The sequence below is a fragment of the Thalassophryne amazonica genome, chromosome 18, assembly GCF_902500255.1.
Source record: "Thalassophryne amazonica chromosome 18, fThaAma1.1, whole genome shotgun sequence".
NCBI classification, from domain to species: domain Eukaryota; kingdom Metazoa; phylum Chordata; class Actinopteri; order Batrachoidiformes; family Batrachoididae; genus Thalassophryne; species Thalassophryne amazonica.
Window position 1 is genome coordinate 32,905,294 of NC_047120.1, and position 19,324 is coordinate 32,924,617.

General features: G+C 40.4%; 1 protein-coding gene across 2 annotated transcripts in view; it reads right to left on the reverse strand.

The window, feature by feature from the left end:
• The window catches only part of ldb3b (LIM domain binding 3b), a 51,125-nt gene that overhangs the window by 9,497 nt on the left and 22,304 nt on the right, over positions 1 to 19,324 (reverse strand). The window contains exons 4-7 of one of the 2 annotated variants that reach the window (XM_034194194.1): positions 18,371 to 18,446; positions 11,372 to 11,394; positions 8,919 to 9,116; positions 3,553 to 3,576 (exon numbers count right to left, since the gene is read on the reverse strand). In XM_034194194.1, the coding sequence (XP_034050085.1) occupies positions 3,553 to 3,576; positions 8,919 to 9,116; positions 11,372 to 11,394; positions 18,371 to 18,446 (321 nt within the window). The remainder of the gene's footprint in view (positions 1 to 3,552; positions 3,577 to 8,918; positions 9,117 to 11,371; positions 11,395 to 18,370; positions 18,447 to 19,324) is intronic. The other variant, XM_034194195.1, reaches the window with a different exon arrangement.

The window sequence follows — 19,324 nt, forward strand, 5'->3', positions numbered from 1 at the left end:
GGTAGTAAGTCAAACCTGTTTTCAGTGCACATTGGCCTCCGCCAGGGCTGCCCTTTGTCACCGGTTCTGTTCATTATCTTTATGGACAGAATTTCTAGGCGCAGCCAGGGTGTAGAGAGGGTCTGGTTTGGGAACCACAGAATCTAATCTCTGTTGTTTGCGGACGATGTGGTTCTGTTGGCTTCGTCAAATCAGGACCTTCAGCGTGCACTGGGGCGGTTTGCAACCGAGTGTGAAGCGTCCGGGATGAAAGTCAGCACCTCCAAATCCGAGGCCATGGTTCTCGACCGGAAAAAGGTGCTTTGCCCTCTACAGGTTGGTGGAGTGTCCTTACCTCAAGTGGAGGAGTTTAAGTATCTCGGGGGCTTGTTCACGAGTGAGGGACGGCTGGAGCGTGAGATCGATCGGATCGGTGCAGCGTCTGCAGTGATGCGGTCGCTGTATCGGACCGTCATGGTGAAGAGAGAGCTGAGTAGGGGGGCAAAGCTCTCGATTTACCGATCGATCTACGTTCCGATCTTCACTTATGGTCATGAGATTTGGCTCATGACCGAAAGAATGAGATCGCGAGTACAAGCGGCCGAGATGAGTTTCCTCCGCAGGGTGGCTGGGCGCTCCCTTAGAGATAGGGTGAGGAGCTCGGAGTCGAGCTGCTGCTCCTCCACGTCGAAAGGAGCCAGTTGAGGTGGCTCGGGCATCTTATCCAGATGCCCCCTGGACGCCTCGCCGGAGAGGTGTTCCGGGCACGTCCCATTGGGAGGAGGCCCCGGGGAAGACCCAGGACACGCTGGAGAGACTACGTCTTTTGGCTGGCTTGGGAACGCCTTGGGGTTCCCCTGGAGGAGGTGTGTGTGGATCAGGAGGTCTGGGCGGCTTTGCTTGAGCTGCTGCCCCCGCGACCCGACTTCAGATAAAGCGGTAGAAAATGGATGGATGGATGTTTTTCATTGTTTTCCTGTGAGCCGTGTTGTAGATGATGTGACGGCAGTTTCAGGAGGAGTTGCTATTACAAGTGAGGGGCACAACAATCAGCAGTGGAAAAGTTGAACTGGTATCACACAGATGAGAAGCATCAATTGAGTACCCATATCGTTCAGTATCATTTATTGGGCCTTTTAAAAGTCCTAGTCAAAAATGACCATAGAGTAAAATAATGTGCATTAGAATAAACCAGAATGAGGCGGTTTGAAGATGTTTCTATACTTCTATGTAAAGTGAAAGTATTTAAGAATGTTAAGGTCACTTGGCAAAATATCACAATGTATCACAAACCAAAAGCTGTAAAACGAATAATTTGTTACATCATTTGTTGGGCAGTTACTACATTATGATCGTATGTGACATATTTGCTAATTTATACATACATGTTCATTACACATACTCTCTGTGGTGTCTCAAAGTTCTGTATAAAAAGTGCCAGTCATGACTTAAAGGGTAAGTTCACTTTTTTTACACACCCATATTAAAACATAAGCAATCAAACCTCCATGAGGTCTACTTATACCTTTGTTTGTAACAAATCCTGTTTTGAAAAAGTATTTCAGGAAGTAATTGAATGAGTGTGAATGGAGCAGCCTGATGTAAATTTAAAGGAGCAGTGAAATAAAGCTGGAAACATACTTTGGCTTGTTAGTGGCACAGCCACATCTGAAGAAATATTGCTAACACTGTGTATATTTTTTTTCCTAATGTGCTGTTTTATAACAACTGGGGGAAGCTCCCGGGAAAGACCCAGGACACGCTGGAGGGATTATACTTCCCAGCTGGCTTGGGAATGCCTCGGGATCCCCCAAGAGTTAGAGGACCTGGCTGACGATAGGGAAGTGTGGGATGAGCTGCTTCTTCTATTGCCACCATAACCCAGATAAGAGGCAGAAAATGAATTAATGTTTTATATCATCCTTGCGTAGTTCAAGTCAGTTTGTTTACAGCAGATGGCGTTAATGGATCTTGCCTTGAGAACCTCCCTTTTTTAATGAAAAACTTTACCAGTAAGATTTTCAACATTCAATATAGCAAACAACATAATGAAACCAAAATTGGGCAATATAAATAACCGTGCCAACCTGGGTTGTTTATATTTCCCAATTTAAATATGTGCCAAACCAATTTACATATAATTTTTTTCTTTTAACTTTAAATTTTACAGTCGAATTGTCTCTGCAGTGCATTGAGTGACACTCCAAATAGTGTTAAACAGTGTTGCTACAGTTACTTTGAAAAGTTACTTTATTACTTTTTTAGTTACTTTATACAGTTACTTCATTAGCAGCTTTATGCAGTTACTTTATTAGCACCTGGTGACAACTTGTAACTTATAAGTAATGCAACTAATAAAGTAACTACGTTGTTATCTAACTTGGTTATTTTTAAGATTGAAAAATCAGCAAAGAAACTTTTAGTTACTTTGCTGATTACTCAATCTTACCTTATTAGTAACTTGTAACTTATAAGTAATGTAACTAATAAGGTAACTAGTAATCTAACTTGGTTACTCTTAAGATGGAGTACTGAGTACTCCATCTTACAAATAACCAAGTTAGATTACTAGTTACTTTATTAGTTACATTCAGCAGCTGCCGACAAGTTGTTTGCAGCTGTTAATGAAGTAACTGTGTAAAGTAACTGTAAAAAGTAACTAATAATGTAACTTTTCATAGTAACTGTGGCAACACTGGAATAAATCAACTCTACCATACCATTAAATCAACTCTATCCGAGTTGATACATGTTATTTAAAACCATGATAGTTGATTTAACACAGTTTCGAGAGGGACCATATGCAGAGTTAAATAAACTCCAAAATTTCCTGTGTATATTGTAATTAATTATAAACAGTAAGAAATTGACAATAACAGCAGTATGCCATTTTTTAATTCCAAAAAAAAAAAAAAAACTACAAGCGCTCCATTGATACCCATGTACAGTATTTACTTTTTTCGTAATTGACTGAAAAGAGCTTTCTTTCACATGACATGATTGTCAAAGACAAGTTAAAAACTCAGATGCTTGATTGCTAAGTATGTTTTAATAGGACTAAGGTTGTAAAAAGAAAATAAAATAAAAACAAACACTGCAAGTTCTTTCTGCATGAGTGTTAGGAAAATGTAGACTCGTGAAGACGTCCTGTGATCATCGAACATCGGTCGCTCGAACATTCCCATGCCATGAAATCCAATCAGGTTCCTGAGGCTGTGACGCTATTTGCGACTCCAACAACCTGAAATATGACTCACAAGTTCACACTGTGGCCAAAGTACCTTGAAGTACATCCAGACATGTAACCGCACGTAACCGAGTTCGACGGGTGTTTGGTTAGTGAGTTTGTCTGTTAACACCCTTGACACGTGACATCACCTGCACCTCTTTCAGACTCTGTAAAAATCACCAAAATGATGCTGCAGGACATTTTCACAGCAATGTTAGTTGGAGACGTGGAGCAATGCACAAGCAGTTAAGACATTGTGAGATGAAGGAGACGTGGTGCTGTAAAGGAGACAGGCGGGTGGTATTCGGAGAGGCGGGATGGAACGGGGGCTTTGCTGTACTTACGCCAAAGGAGAGCCCGCCTCCTCACTGAGATCACACCAAGAAGGAAGGATGGGGAGGGATGTGTGGAGGACAGCACAGGTGTGGTTGGTTGGTTGGTTGGTTGTGGATGGAATGAGCAGAGGGAAAGTGGGTGAAAAGCAAAGAGGATTCTCTTTGGGCATGGACACAGACAACGAAGATAAGCCTGGGCCTACCTCAGAGTTGAAACATAGCGGGTTTTCATGTTCAGAATGGGTTTTTCCTGCTGATTTCACATAATTTTAAGGTAACTCCCTGTAATCCAGATGGATTTTCCCAGAGTTGAAATACTCACATGTTCAATTCTGCAAAACATTATATGAATTTGTGTCCTGTTAAAGTCATGACTAAAATAGCGCTGATTATCACATTAGATTAGTGTGAGCAGTTTTATGGGTCTATTCCACAGAACACCGTTCCTTCACGTTTAATCCCGAATAGCAAATCGGGGCATGTTTTGAGGCATCGTTGTAACTTCTTAATCCATCTCTCTCAATCTTGAATAAAGTTGGTAAACGTAGTAGTTAAACGGTCATCATCGGTATCAGATTTGAAATTGGGATCCAATTTTTGAAGTGTTCAAAAATTTCATCCCAATGTTCCACCCCATGGGAACTTTGGGGAATTTATAGTCTTAACGGCGTGAATCATGTTCAAATTTCTTTACACGGGGTATTCGTAGTGACTACGGCTTGAAACTTGCTTGATCGTGCTCCATCTGGGTAAAACTTTGAAGCCAAAGCAGTATTTATTGCAGTTTTTGTTCAAAGTTTGAAGCGTTGTCTGGCTGACTTCGCAGTTCTCTTCATTTTCGAGTGGGTTGCCGGGTCTGCACTTCATAAAACCAGTCTGTTAGGAGCCAAACCGGATTAAGCCGTTTCATCCCGCTATTGCATTTTTTTTGGATCATGGGCAATTGGAGTAAAACAGTGCCCTGGGGACTAGCCCTGTTACAAACGTTGCTTACGTGTCACATAAAGTGTTCTAAAAACAGATTTGTACAGGTTGTCGGCCGTTTTAACAAAAGACTAGACCAGGGGTGGCCAAGTTCGGTCCTCGAGAGCCACATTCCTGACACTCTTAGTTGTCTCCCTGCTCCAACACACCTGAATCCAATGAAGGACTCGTTAGCAGACTTTTAATGAGCCTTTCATTGGATTCAGGTGTGTTGGAGCAGGGAGACAACTAAGAGTGTCAGGAATGTAGCTCTCGAGGACCGAACTTGGCCACCCCTGGACTAGACAGTACAAATACATTTCCTTAAAGTGAAGTGAGCTAGCTAGCCTAGTTCTATTAATATATTTGTAGAGTTCTATAGAAATGTGAGGTGACACGCCAACAAAGTGACATTAACGTTACCATCTTGTGAGGGAGTGACTACAGGAAAACGTGTGCATATTGTGTGACAGTTATGCGAAAAACTATGTGCTCCCGTGACTGATGCGGCTATCTCCCAGTCTCTATCTCTCATGACATCACACTCTATATAAAATTAACATAGTGTAAACAAGAATTATGAACCATGCCTCAACTCTGAATTCTGTATAGTTGTAAGTTACACTTTTCATATGTATGTTGCCTGACTAATCCACAGTTCAGTTGGGTATCACTGAAATAAAGCAATAACTGGTGGCTCATTTTCACAAATAATCTCTTCCTTTATTTATATGTATTTTAACTTGAGAAAAGACCCATTTATATGTATAAAGTTATAACTGTGATGAATCAGCCCAGTCTCACACTCCCCCCCACCCCCCACCCCCCCACCTACATATTGACATACATATGATATGGGGGGGGATATATGGGGGATATCCATTGAGTGCCTTGATTAGAGAGAGTAGCATCATCTCAGAACATGGTGCCATTTTGGGTTCAACTGCGCTGACCTAATGAATGGACCTTTAATGTTTTCAACATTTTTTTTTTAAATCATACAGCAACACGTACAGGTACAGATGCTATCAAATAAATATAAAAATACTTAAGCTATCAAATTCACACAAATTTAGAATTTGATGATTTCCTTAATTAATTTAAAGCCTGATTTATGCATCTGCACAGTTCTGTGTCATGCAATGACGTGTGTGACAGTTTTAAAGCTCTCCGTCTCTGGATTATGCTTTATTCTGGACTAATTTGACCCTCAACAAGCTTTTCTTTCAACAATCATCACCTCCAATTCAAAGCTGTACATTTTTCGCTTTTACCGACTTCGTGCTGTAAATGTGCGGACTTTTCTGACTCATTTATCAGCGCACTAATATGATGGGAGACGAAGGATTAAAAGCAGAAACGTGTCAAATCACAGCCTTCTGTGTTTGATGTAACAGCTGCGTGTCAGGCTTCAGATCCCAGTCTGAACACTGTTTGAAAAAATAAACTTTTAATCACAGAAATGACTCCAGTCTCACTTTACTCAAATCAGCGAGTTTGTGTGCTGAACTTTAATTTGTACCTCTGCACATCCAGACTGCTTGGTGTTTTTAATGGAAATACATTGTGATCGGACGGGACGTTGATCCGATGTAAGCAAGATGTATGTAATAGATTAATTACAGTCAGGAGGCGCCGAACATCTACGGGAATCCTGCATCGGGACTCGCGCCTCATTAATGACCGGGTCAAAATTTCCTCTGAATTTTTTTTTCTGCCAAAAGTATTTGATCCATTATCAAAATGTTATCTGCGTGCGCACTGTAAAAACTATTAAAATATGAAGAGAAACGAAGGATTGCAAACAGTGAAGTGTGAAATCACAGCCTAGGCCTAGGATTTAACAGGTGCACGCCAGGCTGCAGGCTGCGGCTCTGAGTCTGAGCACGGTGTGGAAAAAATAAATGTCTGACTTTTAATAACGTAAATGTCTCCGGTCCCACATGTGAGGGGTTTAATGGAAATACATGGCGATCGGACGGGGCATTTTATAGGATGTGAGCCAAAAATCCGCTGTACAAAATCAGTTATAGCCATTGTTTATTACATTTAAAACAATACAAAAACTTTGGGACTTTTTTTTTGTCCAGTGACTGCGAATATCTGGTTTTAACGACAACAGTTTAGGTGAGTTTACTGTACATGGAACGGAACAATAAATTTACCTCTTCAAACCTTGACGATGAAGCTGCTTCCATCCCACACGACTGACTTTATTTTCCCAATTTTTCTTCTGGTTCGGATCTGAAGGGAATCTGTACATCTTGAAGCCCTTGCTGTGTCTATTTGTGCATCCAAATGCACAACAACCCATAATTTTCAGCAAATAAATAAATAAAATAGCTGGATTTACATGCAGACACATTAATAGTGAACACTATTTTGAACCCAAGATGGCACCATGAGGTACGTGACCGATTTTTTTGGACTCGTCATGTTGCCACTCTCTCTAATCAAGGCACTCTAAATATCCAGGGTGGGGGGTAAGATATCCTAGGACAACTCCCCCCTGGGTGGGGGGGTTTGTCCAGGGGGGAAGATAAACTGTTACATTGTCACGAAATGCGTCACACTGTCACGATGCACTCAAGTTTAGTTCACTATTTTAACCCTAACCATAACCCTACCCTTAACCATAACCCCCATTGGCCCCCTGTGCCACCCCAACTTCGTGATACCATCACAAAATATTTTTGTGATACCATCGTGACGGTATCACAAACTAATTGATAAATCACTTTCGTGACGTCATCACATACTGGGATGAGATTGGGTTGGACTAATATTGGCAAGTTTAAACGTAAGAATTAGGCTGCAGTGAATCAAAATTAGGTGAGAATTTTTTAAAAAACACATCTTAATTAATTAATTAATTAATTAATTTGATCTCCATTAGCTGTAACAAGTACAGCTACTCTTCCTGGAGTCAACCCAACATGGTGCTCCCAGAACAGTATTTCCACCAGCCTTCAGAACACCACACCACTATACATATATAAATAATAAAAATGAAATTACCCCTTCCCACCCTCATCTGCACACACATTGACAGGACCCAGGTTATAGAGAAACCTTTGGCTCAGTATGGTTACTCAGTCAATTCATTCTTGTCAAATGATTGACTACAAATAATTTCCTAGAATGGTCAATAAATCCAAATGTTAAATTCTAAGAAGATGCCTTTTCAAAAGGACTTTAAACTGATGTTTGCTGGTTGCATTAATAATATCCCTTGGCAAAGTGTTCCAGCCAAACATTGCTCTATACATTACTGCACTTGTTCCTTTGTTTTCACTTTAGGTATTATAAATCTGCCCTCCACGGCATGTCTAGTATCATAATCATGTTCATTCTGACTGAACAATAATTCTTTATAAAGTACATTTGGAGATTTAGTTGTAATTCAAGATGCACTATAGCTTCATCTGAATACACATACCAGCGTTATATGTAGGAGGCAAAAAGCAGCACGTACAATCCATAGAGTGTCCGAATACTCTTTATACTCTTCTGTCATAGTTGAAGTGTACCTGGATGATGTGGTACCTCCATAGTACACAAACGGGCTACACTGCTGTCCTATGATACAGCTGGACCATACACGAAAACAGTTGTAGCACCGGAGCGATGTGCCATTGTACAAATATACATTAAGAATCATCTAAAAACCAGCATTTGCAAAATAGAAGCTTTCATGGCATATATGGGTATGCGCATATGCGTCATCTGTAAACACCCGAGTCATAGGACAGGCAAGATGGTCGCGGCATAGTATGTCCGAATTCTCCTCCTACTACTCACTTGCTTCCTTTTAGCACATATGGCAGTAATGCTTGTGTAATATGTACGAACAAACTTATTTCAATGCGGGGCATGTTTTGTCTAGCATGTGCCTTTATTTACGACACATACGAGTCCCTCACAATATGGCTGCCAAGTACACGTACATTAGCCAGTGCATTGAATGCAGGGCATCAATTAAACTTATCCTTACTAATCCTGACATTGGATAATTGCGTACAGTATGAATCTGCAATGATGGACTTGACACTGACAACACAACAGCTTTAGCAGCTCCTGTAGGAAGCAACCGACCCCTTTCACTTACTAAGCCATTTGCTAGCATCACTGCCTACTTATTGTTCTTTTTTTTTGTAAATTGTAATTTTTAAAAAAGAGCTGAGCACAAGAACTGGAATGCTTTCAGCATTCACTGTATTAGGGTGGTGGCAGAAATCACACAGAATGATGGAAATAAAACCAAAACTAAGTGCTTTACTGGACTCATGAGTAGTTTAATGTGAAAAAACGCGCTGGTCCCACACTTAAAGTTAAAAATCTGATTGCGATGACTGTGTTTCAGTAGTGTGTGTTTGCATGTAAGTGACTTGGGTCAGGCTGCGTAGCCTCACCTGTCGTGTCCTTTGGCCTGTGACTGCCCAGCAATGGCATCCATGATGGCATCCTGTGAGTACATGCTGATTGGTGTGTTATACTGGGCGTGGACGATGGTGGCCTTCCCACCCGGGCCCCTCACCTCAATGGGCTTGTGGGTAGACAGGGCTGAATCTTTTAGAGCAATGGGGTTGAAGCTGGGTGTATACTCCACACTGTTGGGGGGGGGTGTTGGAACGGGGACAGCGTAGGGGTGCAAGGGTGAGAAATGTGAAGACAAAAAGGATGTGGTGATGGGTGGGGAACGATGGGAAATTTCAGAAAGAGAGAGAAAACAGGAAGCAGGTCAACATGTAGTAATGTAACCGACAGAGAGGTGGCACTGTTGCACCACTTAATACACCATAAAGCCCAACAGATTTATTTGAAATATTACAAGAAGACTATAAGTGCAGATGAAATGAAATGAAACACACTGAACAATGACAATTTACTCACAAACTGCACACAAACATCAATTTAATGTTTTGTCTGTTACAGTTTGTGTTTCACTCCACACAGATTCACATTTCCAATGTTAATATTTCAGATCATCCAAGATTATGGCTGTACGAGGATCACCAATGCAGGAGAAGTGCAACGGTACTGAATGCTCAAGGAAATAACACAAATCACTCGCCCAGTGATTTTGAGCACATGCAACATTGCATAGCGATATGCTGCATTATGGGTAATGACAAGAGACATTAAGAAAATAGTTTCAGTGCACATGCACAGCTTGACGTCTGTGTTATGAAAAAGAAATCTTCAGAAAATACAAAAAATTAAAAAGTAAGTTACAAACAGGATAATTATTAACAGTAATAGACTGATCAGCATGATGCAAAATCATGGGATAGTTCACCCAAAATTATTCCATTTTAAATGTAAAGTGTAGTATTGCAAATATGTTATTTTACGCTTCATACAATATTAGTGAGTAATTAAAGCTGAATTTGATCATTATTATAGTTTCATGTTAAAAATATTTTCATGATCCTGCTCATTTTTTAAATGACCTACAGCAGGGATGTTATGTGATTGCAGCGTCTTTTTCTAAAAAGCAGCAGTACGCATGAACTAATGAAGTAATTTTAATGAAACTGGTTGCAGGGGAGGGGCATGGGACAAGGAACACAAAATGTTGGTGTGGATCCATGCTGATAAATGCATTCCAACTTTTATCCATCTCCTTGTACTCCCTGGCTTTCTGTAATATGGATCAAAGGCCACTGCACAGGATCAGATATCTCTAATCAGAATATCACACCAGGATCAAAGGTCATTTATTAGGCTCAAACATAGGCAAACAGCATTCAAAGGTCAGTGACTGGAGTCAAATAGTTATTAGGATCCAGTCAGGATAAGTAATCATTCAGAATTAAAGGCCAATGCTCAATATCAAAGGTCATATTCTGGATCGAAGATCAGATGAGGATCAACGTTCAGCTGTCGTAATCACAGATCAGGAATTTGGAAAAAAAGATCAGTAATCAGGACTGAATGTTGATGCCCATGATCGTAGGTCAGATTCAGGATCAAAGTACATGGATAGGGATCAAAGTCCAACTCAGGATTAAAGGTCAGTAACTGAAATAAAATACTGACAAAGTCACAGTTCTCATCAAAGTTCAGTAAGTAAGCCCCTTTGGCTTAAAAAGATCTGAGACAAATCTATATGTTGATTTGGCAGAAATGTTACACCAGATGCCCTTCCTGATGCAACTCCACTTTACAGGGAGAATGGGCAGGTATCAAAGCTCAGTGACTGGAATGAAATAGTGATTAAGATCCAAGATCAGCAATCATGATCACAGGACCAAAGATCAGTAATCAGGATCAAAGGCCAATGCTCAAGTTCAAACTCCATATTCAGGATCTAAGGACACTGATGAGGATCAAAGTGCATGTATCATGATCAAAGCTCAAGAATTGTGAAAAGATCAGTAATCAGAATTAATGGTGACACTCATGACCATAAGCCCCATTCAGGATCAAAACTCATGGACCAGGAACAAAGTTCATCTGTCAGGATCAAAGCTCAATAATTGAAATAAAATGTTGACAATCATGTTAAAAGTTAGATCATGAGTAACATGTAAAGGCTTTTCATTCACTTCACAGTATATCATTTTACTTTTTTTCATAATCATGGTTAAGATTTTTGCACGGTACCATTAACAGTGTAGTAGCTGTTAATGGACAAAACAGATCAGAAATACAAAGGAACAAAAATAGAAAACCTCTTAAATTCAGCTGATACTGATTAAATATATGTTTACTTTCTATTTCTGGGGATGGAATAATTTTAATAACAAATATTAGTTTTTAGCCCGTGTGTTATTTCACAACAGACCACCAGTGTAAGTTTTCCAGATACTGGAAATACTTGTAATGCGCATGCAGGAGTAAATACAGCGGCGGTACTGACTTTGCAGCCGTGTTTGCGATAACCTGAAACACACCAGAGAGACAGAGACAGAAGGACAAAGAGACAGAGATAAACATCCTGCCGAGGTATTTTAGAGACAACAATGTTCAGGACACCAGAGGGCTGTGCTGTAATCCACCGACAGGTCAGAATAGCAGCCGTTTGTCACCACTGGGATATTTCCCACAATCCATTGCATCACTCAGGCCTGACTGACAGGAGCAGAAGTCTCTCGGTGACATGATGCTCGGTGTGGGGTGTGTGTGCAAGGACACATATAGTACAGAATGTACACACAAACACAACAAAAACCACCAGCTGTAAGGCGGAACGTGCTCGGGTGTGTCCACGGTCGCTGTGCACGTGGGCCACCTCTCTGTGGGGACACGGGCCTGGTCTTGGGTTGGATACCCAGCGGGATGAGGATGGAGGTGTGTAACCGGAGCAGAGCAGCTGCTGCAGGTCGTCCTGAAGGGTTTCTGACTGTAAAGCGGCCGGACTCCAAAGGGGGTGGGGGGGTCACATTAGAGGAGACGGATACGTGGATATGTCAGGGGGCAAGAGCTTGCTGCTCCCTTAATTAACCCTCAGAGCTTTTCCAGGACTCAAACTGCATGAAAACATTTTCATTTGCAACATAATCTACTTTCATTTGGACACGCAAGTGGAAAAAACATGTTGTACCCCCCCCCAAAAAAAACCTCTTCACTGGGTGAACTCAGTTTAATTTTGGCTAAGATTTACATCCAATAAAAATATGTAGCCCCAGCTTTATTCAATTTAATTACATTGCGTGAAATATTTATGGATGGAAATCATGGACAAAATTCATCCAGTGAGTCATTTTTCTTAAGTGTCGTCTTCTCTACAGTGAGGCAAATAAATACTCGTATCTGATGCACTGTCAATTTTGCAAGTTTTCCCACCTACAAAGAATGAAGAGGTCTGTCATTTTTATCGTAGGTACACTTCAACTGTGAGAGACAGAATCTTTAAAAAAAAAAAAAAAAAATCACATTGTTGATTTTTAAATAATTAGCATTTTCTGCAACAGAATGGCGTCCTGTCCAGGGTGTACCCCGCCTCACGCCCTATGACTGCTGGGATAGGCTCCAGCCCCCTCTGATCACCTACCAATCAGCATGAATTCTGTCTCTCACAGACCTGTTAATTTTTCTTTAAAAAGCCCTCTTATTCTGCACTCTTTACCTGTATTAATTACACCTGTTTTAACTCGTTACATGTATAAAAGACACCTGTCCACACTCTCAGTCAATCACACTCCAACCTGTCCAACATGGCCAAGACCAAAGAGCTGTCTAAGGACACCAGGGAGAAAACTGTAGACCTGCACAAGGCTGGGATGGACTACAGGACAACAGGCAAGCAGCTTGGTAAGAAGACAACAACTGTTGGTGTAATTATTAGAAAATGGAAGAAAAACATGATGACTGTCCATCTTTCTCAGTCTGGGGCTCCATGCAAGATTTCACCTCATGTGTTAAGGATGATTCTGAGAAAGCCCAGAACTACATGGGATGACCTGGTCAATGACCTGAAGATGCTGGGACCACAGTCACAAGATACTCTTCACAAATAAAAAGTGAAATTTCCCATCGATGGGATATACAGGCTTAGAAGGGGTTTTAACTTATTACCAGGCAGCACTTTGTAATTATTTTATTTTCTTGTTTGTATAATGTTACAATAAATTGTTGGTTTAAACAACAAGCAAATTTAGGTTTTGCATTTTGTTCCCATACTGTACCGAAAATGAACCGAACCATGACTTCAATACAGAGGTACGTATCGAACCGTGATTTTTGTGTTTTGTTACACCCCTAGTAGTAGTAGTTGTTGTTGTTAAGGGGAGAGACACTTTTGTGTCGCAGAATTGAGCCAAACTTGGCTCACATATACTTTGACATATGGTAAGTGACATAGGTCAGTGGCTCTCAACCTTTTGACAGTAAGTACCACTTTAGAAAATATTTGGTTTTCCAAGTGCCACCATTACAACCCGAATTAAAATAATTCAGTTCAACTCAAATTATTTATATAGCGCTAAATCACCACACTTCACAAGGCCAAGGTCGAACCTCTCCCACCCACTGGACAAGCATTAAAGCACTGGAACTATTAAAGTGTATGAAGAAACTAGACTACATAGAGTGATTTGCACGTCTCGACTCGCCCGCTGCATTGTGGGATCTTGGTTACAGCAGAGAGCAGTATGGATTATTATGACTTAGATCAGTTTAACCTGACATTGATTGCTTAAAGTGTTTTTTACATTTGTCATTGACGGCCTGTGACATCCTGTACTGAGTCCGGCAGTGAAGAACAACTGATCGCTCTCACATTCACAGCACTGGTCCAGAATCTACTGTGAGTTTTGACAGAGGAGGAGGACAGAGAAACTGTCAAAATGACTGCATGTCCTTGCAAACTAGAGCGTGGATACCCAATTGGTTGGGTCAAGTTCAGTCACGTCAGCACAAAGACAGTGAACGTACAGAACGTTTGTGAAACTATGTCATCACCCCGCCTCTGTAACCTCAGTCACTCATAATTAATGCCATGTTACTGATGTTTACAGTGTAATTTAACATACTTTTATTTTGCCTGGGTGGATCATTAATAGGTTTTATTTTCGTTGTTAGCAGAATGCTGAAGGGGCGACAGATTACATTTGCATCACGTGAAGCAGCACACTGTCAATTAAAAGGCTTATTTGTACGTGAGTATTGTGCCACGCCACATTCAACTAACGCTAGTAAGCACAGATAAATGTGTAAATTACATGTTTAAGCCACCTGATTTCCACCTGCATGTAAATTAAAATATGCATTAAATAGGAGTGAATTTCTGTTGATGATGTCCCAAAAATACCATATAAGGGTATGTATCCTGCCCAAATTTCTCAGAGGTGTCCAATCAGAACACTCTGATTGATATACAAGAACTGTTTTTCTCGAAGAGCAACTTTAGTTATTAGAGCTTGATGTCTCACTATCAGAGCAACATAGAAGTCTGTGATTGTGAACAGTAACAACTAATTCATGAAACGGCCAAAATATTCTTAATTTTGAATTCCAAATTTTATTAATTTGGCGTAATAATTCAGCCCCTCAGTGACTCCACATTGACTAAATTCAGTCTGAGTCAGTGCTTACAAAAAAGTACAACATGAAAATGGAAAGATATCTATTTTTAAAATGCCAATGCACAAGTGTTTTGTTGTTGATTTAAAGACTTTAATGGCGACAGCCATGGAAATATAGACTGGAATGGACATGCGCGCCTCAATCTATTAGCGTGGCTCAGGACAGGAAGGCGCCATTATTAAGGGTGGAGATGTGCCGATCATCAATAATAAACTGACTGCTTTTTTGCACTAGCGTCGCTATTTCTTAACGGATTTTAATAAAAGTAGGCTTGTTTTAAAGCCTACTTTTATTGTTCATTCTAATGAACCCATACATGTCTGGGTAGAAAAAAAGGTTTTATGTAAAGTGTGGAAATTTGGGGGAAATATGCCATTCTGTTCATTTACTGTGATGTTTTTTTTTTTCCTGTCATCATAATTCTTGATGGATTTTTATAAATGAAGCCTTGTAAGTTGTATTCAAGCTGATTAAAGGCTCTAATGAACCCATACATGCCTGGATAAAAAAATCCTTATGTATTAAAATATAAATCTGATGTATGCCTTGCCATTGTGCTCATTTACCTTGCTGCTTTTTCCACTGTAATATTATTGTTAGTCTTTTAATGACAACAACATATATATGATTTTTACTAACATTTTATTACAAGTAGATATAAAGCCATTCAGAATTTATGACTTTGACCCTCAGTCAAAAAGTATCTCCTCCATCCCCCCAATCACACTGTTAAAATTTAAATGCCGCCTGTGACCACCGTGTACATATTATATTAAACAACAACTGCAAGTATATATATATATATATATATATATATATAGACATGTGATCATTAGAGAAATGACCACCTTTAACACTTTTAAGGTTAATCTGAGGAAGTGGCTCGTTGACCGTCAAACATGTCAGCACCAAATCTCGGGAATATTCTTAGAAAATATATTTAACCTGCATGTTTAATTCTTTATATATATATATATATATATATATATATATATATATATATATATATATATATATATATATATATATATATATATACACTCAACAAAAATATAAACGCAACACTTTTGGTTTTGCTCCCATTTTGTACGAGATGAACTCAAAGATCTAAAACTTTTTCCACATACACAATATCACCATTTCCCTCAAATATTGTTCACAAACCAGTCTAAATCTGTGATAGTGAGCACTTCTCCTTTGCTGAGATAATCCATCCCACCTCACAGGTGTGCCATACCAAGATGCTGATTAGACACCATGATTAGTGCACAGGTGTGCCTTAGACTGCCCACAATAAAAGGCCACTCTGAAAGGTGCAATTTTATCACACAGCACAATGCCACAGATGTCGCAAGATTTGAGGGAGCGTGCAATTGGCATGCTGACAGCAGGAATGTCAACCAGAGCTGTTGCTCGTGTATTGAATGTTCATGTCTCTACCATAAGCCGTCTCCAAAGGCGTTTCAGAGAATTGGCAGTACATCCAACCAGCCTCACAACCGCAGACCACGTGTAACCACACCAGCCCAGGACCTCCAAGATCGTCTGAGACCAGCCACTCGGACAGCTGCTGAAACAATCGGTTTGCATAACCAAAGAATTTCTGCTCAAACTGTCAGAAACCGTCTCAGGGAAGTTCATCTGCATGCTCGTCGTCCTCATCGGGGTCTTGACCTGACTCCAGTTCGTCGTCGTAACCGACTTGAGTGGGCAAATGCTCACATTCACTGGCATTTGGCACATTGGAGAGGTGTTCTCTTCACAGATGAATCCCGGTTCACACTGTTCAGGGTAGATGGCAGACAGCGTGTGTGGCGTCGTGTGGGTGAGCGGTTTTCTGATGTCAATGTTGTGGATCGAGTGGCCCATGGTGGCGGTGGGGTTATGGTATGGGCAGGCGTCTGTTATGGACGAAGAACACAGGTGCATTTTATTGATGGCATTTTGAATGCACAGAGATACCGTGACAAGATCCTGAGGCCCATTGTTGTGCCATACATCCAAGAACATCACCTCATGTTGCAGCAGGATAATGCACGGCCCCATGTTGCAAGGATCTGTACACAATTCTTGGAAGCTGAAAATGTCCCAGTTCTTGCATGGCCGGCATACTCACCGGACATGTCACCCATTGAGCATGTTTGGGATCCTCTGGACCGGCGTATACGACAGCGTGTACCAGTTCCTGCCAATATCCAGCAACTTCACACAGCCATTGAAGAGGAGTGGACCAACATTCCACAGGCCACAATTGACAACCTGATCAACTCTATGCGAAGGAGTGTTGCACTGCATGAGGCAAATGGTAGTCACACCAGATACTGACTGGTATCCCCCCCAATAAACAAAACTGCACCTTCAGAGTGGCCTTTTATTGTGGACAGTCTAAGGCACACCTGTGCACTAATCATGGTGTGTAATCAGCATCTTGATATGGCACACCTGTGAGGTGGGATGGATTATCTCAGCAAAGGAGAAGTCTTCACTATCACAGATTTAGACTGGTTTGTGAACAATATCTGAGGGAAATGGTGATATTGTGTATGTAGAAAAAGTTTTAGATCTTTGAGTTCATCTCATACAAAATGGGAGCAAAACCAAAAGTGTTGCGTTTATATTTTTGTTGAGTGTATATATATATATATAATGTTTACTAAATTGTATAATAATGTGAAGTGTTTTATGTTTGTATTTTAACTAACACTTATTTTTAGGGTGACTGCTACCACCTGTCCAGGGACTGCAGATGAAAAATAGCCGCTAAGGCTAATTCTGGTGCATTTACAGAAATGTTCATTAATGTACATTGTCCCTGTCAAATAAACTAATAAATAAATAAATAAATACATAAATATATTTAAACATTTTTGTTTCCATATTTGTATGCATGTGAACGCAGCTTAATGAACAGAACTTATGGTGTTGAGTTATAGTCTCAGTATTGATATTAAGTTGTGACATAACGACTTTAAAATAGACATTTGTTTTACATAATTACACTAAGGCTCTTGTACAGTTCATTTTAGTATTGGAGAATTTGTTTTTGTAGTTGGTGCAGTTGATGGTGAAGCACTGGCTGCCTTTTTTCCCTCATTTCGGTTCTGTTTAACTGGCTCAAGGTCTCTCTCCGCCCTTAGTAACGCCGCTAGTCACGTGACGTCCATTCCAGTCTCTATTTCCATGGACAGCACATTACACCCACCCCCCACACCCACCATTTCCTTTTAATAGCACAGAGTTTCTAACATCTGGGAGTTTTATGCAAAACATTATTAGCAAGACCTACTGCAAAATGTAGAGGCACAACAATTTCCTAGAATATGAGCCCTTTAAAAGTGAAAATTAGCATAATTCTAAACGAACAAATGATAACTTTCACATGTACCTCAGCTGAACCACTTGTTTTTTTAATCAGCTGACACTTTACAGTGGGGGTGATGTCATTTGACCTTTAAAAGTGTCTCAGGGCTGAAGATCTGAAAATGAGCCTGCAGTTTGATTGCATGATATTTTGACAGATCAGGTGTGTTTATTAGCAAAACTAGTTATTTTTTTTAAAGACTAGAAAGAGATTCTTTGAAGGTCAAAGAATTTAAATTCTTATCTCATGGGAATTCCAGCAGTTGTACTGTGCATATTTGGTACCAGGGGGCAGCAGGGCACCATCTGCTGCATTTAAAGAAATGTGAAGAAAGTAATCGTCATATAACTGTTACTGTATGTACAAAGGGCACACGACTCGTAAAACAGACAAACATAGCAGCATGAACAAATCTTTGTGTCTGCTTGGATTATGTTTGTTGGCTGTGATGTGTATTTGTGTGATGTCTACCTTCTGGTGGGGGATTATTGGCATGGGCGACTCCATTCTTGGTGTTGCTGTGGGAACTGGTGCAGGGCGCCTTGACCTGAAAATAAATAAATAATAACAACAATAAAAAAAAATACAGCATTTAAAGGGGTGGGGTTGGGGGGGGGGGGTCACACTGCAAAACTGGCTATTAACTGAAATGCGATTGTGGCTTTAAGTTAAATAACCACAAAGTTCCACAATCCTGTGTCTGTGCATCGTGGAAATGATCCTGCTTAAGTGAAACAGCTCATTTAAGACAAATACGACATATGTCCACAAAACATAGTACCTGGTTTTAATGCACTTAGCTTGCTGAAAAGCTGTATAATGCAACATAGTTAAATGATATGTTCACGTTTTTAACAACCCGAGTCATATTAAACGTTAGGAAAAATACAAACTTTATTTATAAAGTGCTTTGATGTCAGACATTTCAGTGCTTTACAGTGTAGAACATTAATGCACCAATACATACGCATAAAGACTGTAATTGTTATTAAGCCTGAGTCCCACCGAATAGTGAAGGATGAATAATGAGCCACGCAGCATGTTTTCTTTGCTACGAGAGGGTTTCTTCAATTATCGTGGGAGTTTTGTGGCTCTTAGAGGCATTATCTTCAGTTAACGAGGCTCCTTTCTGAGCGTGGCGTTAATTTCAAGATGTTCAAAATTTAGCAACAACAGCATGGCGCAGTTCGTGTACGGGTTACTACGAGTGGTGCTTACGAGGCTGCTAAACATCCATTATCCATGCGCATGGCAGCTATGTGGGACCCGAGAGCTTATTTTTGGAGCGGCTGCCCTCTTGCGCACACAATTCCACCTGCTCTGTGCGCTGGACGCTGTATATAAAATAATTATTTTATAGCGGATTAATCATTTTCTGCCAAACCTTGGATGCTGAAAACACCTCTAATCGCTTCTGGAATCACA